General features: G+C 45.2%; 1 protein-coding gene across 1 annotated transcript in view; it reads right to left on the bottom strand.

Moving 5' to 3' along the window:
- Positions 1-5,354, bottom strand: part of KIF14 (kinesin family member 14) — a 42,872-nt gene that overhangs the window by 24,835 nt on the left and 12,683 nt on the right. The window contains exons 6-10 of the mRNA XM_010831077.1: positions 4,696-4,726; positions 4,159-4,266; positions 2,799-2,915; positions 1,835-1,950; positions 150-322 (exon numbers count right to left, since the gene is read on the bottom strand). Coding sequence (XP_010829379.1) covers positions 150-322; positions 1,835-1,950; positions 2,799-2,915; positions 4,159-4,266; positions 4,696-4,726 — 545 coding nt within the window. The remainder of the gene's footprint in view (positions 1-149; positions 323-1,834; positions 1,951-2,798; positions 2,916-4,158; positions 4,267-4,695; positions 4,727-5,354) is intronic.

Raw genomic sequence — 5,354 nt, 5'->3', positions numbered from 1 at the left:
CGGCGCCGGCCTTCCGGGAAGGTGACGAGGCGCTGCTGCAGCCAGCGTGAGAGGAAAAGCCTCGGCTCTAAAACCGCTTATTTTCACGACTGCGGTGAGTGAGTGAGACGGAACTCCCGCCCAGCGCCCTTCAAGTCCGAGCCGCTCACCCCGGATGAGGCCGGCGCTCAGGTCCTCGTTGACCCTGGCGGCGGTGACGATGCTGCGGGCCTGCGCCGCGTACCTCAGCGTGCTCAGCGTCTCCTCCACGCTGCTGCCCGCCGGGCTGACCGTGGCGACCATGGCGGTTTTCGAGTTTCCGCTCAGACTCTCCTTCAGCAGCCTGCGCGGAGAACAGCCCCCGTCAGACTTCGCGTCCGCCGTGACCCCACGACACCGGGCGCAGGGCAGGCGCAGCGCCCACCGCGGGACAGCGGGCCCGGCCCCCCTCACGCAAAGGCCGCGGGCAAGGCTTCTGGACTCGCAGCTCTGCGTAGGTCTCTGAGCACTTGATTTCCTCCCACGCTTTCTATGTTGTTTTGTGAAACAACAGTCTGTGCAGAGATTTTAAAATGTGGGTAACTATCCTATCCTTAGTGAAATTCCTGTCCGCGCACTAGACTGGAACTGCTTCAGGGAGGGACCCTGCTGGTGGTCTTTGGGTTTCTGGAGCCACCATGAGGGTTCAAAGCACCTGCTTGGAAGTGCGGAAAATGATGGATGAACATTATAAACACAAATTTTGTTCTCTGTTACTAACATACGCAAAACCCTTATTTGAGACGGGAGAAACAAGCATGAGACTAAAAAGCCTATCTTTACGAATACAGAATGAATCAGTCTCAACTTTCAAAAGTTATTCTTAATTTTCAAGAGGCATTAAAGAAAATCAGACTGTTCTCTGACAGGTTTTGAGGTGGCGATTACAATATAATAAAGTATATAAAGATACGCTGCTGTCAAGGAGAGAGACGTCCTTCTCAACACTGAATATTAAATCTACACAGATGTAATCTAAACGGAACATATCTGAAGTTACATACGCACTCATTCATGAATACTTTTTGAACCAGCCAGTGTGTGCTGAGCTTCACTTTACACACACAGTCGTGTGTCTGGTGACACCACACGTATTCAAACATCAGGCACGAATAACAGCAAACACAGAACAGAGGCCGACATGACGCAGCACACACCGTGCATCAAGAGCTTCTGTGTGTGCAAGCTCAGTTACACAGCCATGCCCGACTCTGCAACCCCATGAAGGGACTGCAGCCCCGGTTCCTCAGTCCATGGGATTTTCCGGCAAGAATACTGGAATGGGTTGCCATTTCCTTACTAGGGGACCTTCTCAGTCCAGGGATCGAACCTGTGCGTCTCCTGTCTCCTGACGGGCAGGGGGGCTCTTTGCCACTGCACTGCCTGGGCAGCCTCCCAGAGCTTTACACCCACCATCGACCCTCACCATCCCAGGGGCTCAGTGCTGAAGCATCTGCTGGCCAACGCAGGAGACTAGGGTTCAGTCCCCGGGTCAGGGAGATACCCTGGAGGAGGAAATGGCAACCCACTCCAGTGTTCTTGCCTGAGAGTCCCATGGACAGAGGAGCCTGGTGGGCTACAGTCCCCCAGCAGACTGCAGTCAGGTATGACTGAGCGACTGAGCACACACACACAACCCTAAAAGACCGGTCTCGATATCCCGTTATTACAGACGAGACAGGTGGGGGACTAGCAAGGTCAAGTCCGGGTAGCCTGTCTCTTGAATCCACACGAGAGTTACCTGAGTCGGTCTATGCCCCTTTCCCACACTACTCTCTGCATCTTGTACATTCTTTACTCTTCAAGAGCTACTTGCCATGTGAGGACAGACTCGCGGTAAGGAATGAACACGCTCCGCCCGCCAGCCTGCTCGGACAGTGCAGAGATGACCTTGCCCAGGGTCAGCAGCGACTTGTTAATGCTCACGCCTTCCTGGGGACAAGATCAAACATTTTAATCAAACGTAACTGCTCCAGAATAAATTTGTTTCACAAAATATATTTCTTCCCTAATTGCTCCTTGGAAGAAAAGCTATGACCCACCTAGACATCATATTAAAAAGCAGAGACATTACTTTGCCGACAAAGGTCCATCTAGTCAAAGCTGTGGTTTTTCCAGTAGTCATGTATGCATGTGAGAGAAGGACTATAAAGAAAGCTGAGCACAGAAGAATTGATGCTTTTGAACTGTGGTGTTGGAGAAGACTCTTGAGAGTCTTCTTGGACTGCAAGGAGATCCAACCAATCCATCCTAAAGGAAATCAGTCCTGAATATTCATTGGAAAGACTGATGCTGAAACTGAAGCTCCAGTACTTTGGCCACCTGATGTGAAGAGCTGACTAATTGGAAAAGACCCTGATGCTGGGAAGGACTGATGGCAGGAGGAGAAGGGGAGGACAGAGGATGAGATAGTTGGATGGTACCACCAACTTGATGGACATGAGTTTCAGTAAGCTCTGGGAGTTGGTGAAAGACAGGGAAGCCTGGAATGCTGCAGTCCATGGGGTCACAAAGAGTCGGACCTGACTGAGCTACTGAACTGAACTGATAATCACTGAGTAAATACTTTCTTTCAGAATCTACCAATTTCCTTTGGATTCAAAGTCTACTGTTTCTGAAAGCAATCATAACCAAGAACTATGGGTTCCTTTTTGAGCCTCAGACTGCAGTCTATGAAGTGCAGGTTCAGAGAGGGGTTTTTTTGGTTAAGTATGCTGAGCTTATAATCTCCTAAAAACAAGGCACAGGACTGAGCTTCCCAACACGAGGTGGCACTTTACCTTCAGCCGCTCCCCGCTGGTCCCGGTCGCTGAGCACCGCTCGCTGCCAGCCAGGTCCACGAGGTTTATGCGGCTCCGAATTCTGTGGTCCAGCTCCTCCCCCTCCACAAATTCTGTCTGGAGCAAGAGGGCATTAAAATAATACATCATAAGTTCTATCATGACTTGCCATCACCATAAGTCTGCAAAACAGGAAGTTACACAAGATTGCAAACACAAGGGATAAAGACACTGTGCTTCCTTGACTCCATGACAGTTTGTCAGAACACACCGAGCAGTGCTTAGACTGTGCCAGAATAAGAGAGACGACTTTAAAGGGCTAAACCTGTAACTACTCAGTTACATGAAGCAGAATAAGAGAGATGACTTTAAAGGGCTAACCCTGTAACTACTCAGTTACATGAAGCAGAATAAGAGAGATGACTTTAAAGGGCTAAACCTGTAACTACTCAGTTACATGAAGCAGAATAAGAGAGACGACTTTAAAGGGCTAAACCTGTAACTACTCAGTTACATGAAGCAGAATAAGAGAGACGACTTTAAAGGGCTAAACCTGTAACTACTCAGTTACATGAAGCAGAATAAGAGAGATGACTTTAAAGGGCTAAAGCCTGTAACTACTCAGTGACATGAAGGAAACAACAATAAATAGAGAAGAAGTTTAATTTATAAAAGTGTTGTTTATCCCAGCACTGAAGTAGCAAAATGTTTAAAAGCAACATAAATGTCCAACATCAGAGAAAAACCTGAGGACTTTTGATAGTCAAAGGAATACTATGTAGCTATGAAAAACAATATTTTGCAAATAATTTTAAAGGCATGAAATTGTTACAGATTTTGTAAATTTGTGATGTGTGATTGTAAAACAATTGAAAGATTATATACCAAACTGTTGAGGGGGTTTATCTGAGTAGTGGAACCTATGGCTAAATTTATTTTGGCCCTGCTGGGTCTTCACTGTGGCTCGTGGGCTTCTCAAGTTGCAGCATGCAGGCTCTAGAGTGAGACAGCTCAGTAGTTTTGGTGTGCTGGGTCTTAGCTGCAATATATGGAATCAAACCCGGTCCCCTGCATTGGGAACACAGAGTCTTATCCATTGGAACACCAAGGGAGTCCCTACATTATCTAAAATCCTTTACTTTCTGAGATGTCTTTTCAAATACAAGTATTATGTACTATTGATAATATATTACCATATACTGATATGACGGGAGTCATTGTGTGTATGCGCTAAAACCCAATTATGTTACATACTTATGTGACTATGCTTTTACCTTTGATTTAAAGGAGGAAATAAGGACAACATACAACTTGAATATAGCAGGCATCTTTCCTAAGAAAGCCCTCAGCGACATGGTACCTTGGCCTGTGTCATCACCAGCGTGAGCACGGAGTGAGAGCGTGAGCTCTTGTCGTTCATGCCCGTGGCCGCCGTGGCCTTCTGCTTGTTCCCCAGCTGCAGCCAGACCTGGCGAGGAAGGCGGGCCAGAGTTCAGATGGTGCCAACCAGGGCCAAGTGTGAAGCAAGCACATATACACACACCAATAATCACTTTGCAAAATAAAATTATTAAATATTAAATACATATTTATTTACTCATTTGTATTACCATTTTCTAGCTGTTCATTTTCTCTGTCTCAGAAACTTAAATCAGAAGTTAATACCGTGAAAAGGTTATTTCTACAACTCTAAACTGACATGATTATCAATTTGTTTTTAGTTTAGAAAAGTAATTCTTTTTATTAAAGTTTACACAAACAAAATCAACTGATTAGAAATTAACAAGATTAACCTTTTATTTATGAGAACAGCAAGTAAGGGGAAATATTCTCATAAGTATTTATGACTCTGATCTTTCTATCTAGTGGAGAGAAGACAAAATACAATCAACCTTACCTGGATATCAGAATAAGAACTGACAACATTCCTATTTTAAAAAAGCAAAAAGACAAAATCCATTTTACTGATGATCAATCACACTCCTGCTCTTATAAAACAACCACCTTTCAATTATATAATTATTCCATGGATATCACAATGGAATAGATATTATTATATTGATTTGACAGTCATTTTTTCCATTCTATAAGGTAGGAAATAAAATGTAATGCTTTAATTCTATCAAATTTTTAAAAATATGGTTTTTCTTAATATAATGAAGAACCTTAGCATTTGAACATTGGAATATCCAAGTCATGAGACCAAAACATAAACCCTAACCCCCACGTTGGCACAGGTACCCGTATACACACATAGGGTGTGGTTCGGCAAAGGTGTATGTACAAGTACAGGCACGCATGGGTGTGGGTTTGCGGGTGTCGTGGGTCTCAGCACAATTCCAGATTTACTAAATGGAGTTAAATCTTCTCTCACCACTTTTCTGTTCCCTTAAAAAAGCATTTGGAGTTGAAAGCCAAACACATGACTGTCAGCATAGTTCCAACTCTAAGCACTGAACTCGGCACCTCCTCCCCTCCGCGGCTTCCAGAGACACATAAATCAAGAGGCTTGAGAGGCAGGGTGAACTCAGTGGGTAAGCGGGGGAGAGAGAGAGA

This window comes from Bison bison, unplaced genomic scaffold (genome assembly GCF_000754665.1).
Source record: "Bison bison bison isolate TAMUID 2011002044 unplaced genomic scaffold, Bison_UMD1.0 scf7180017864524, whole genome shotgun sequence".
NCBI classification, from domain to species: Eukaryota; Metazoa; Chordata; class Mammalia; order Artiodactyla; family Bovidae; genus Bison; species Bison bison.
This window is presented reverse-complemented; position numbering and strand designations above follow the sequence as displayed.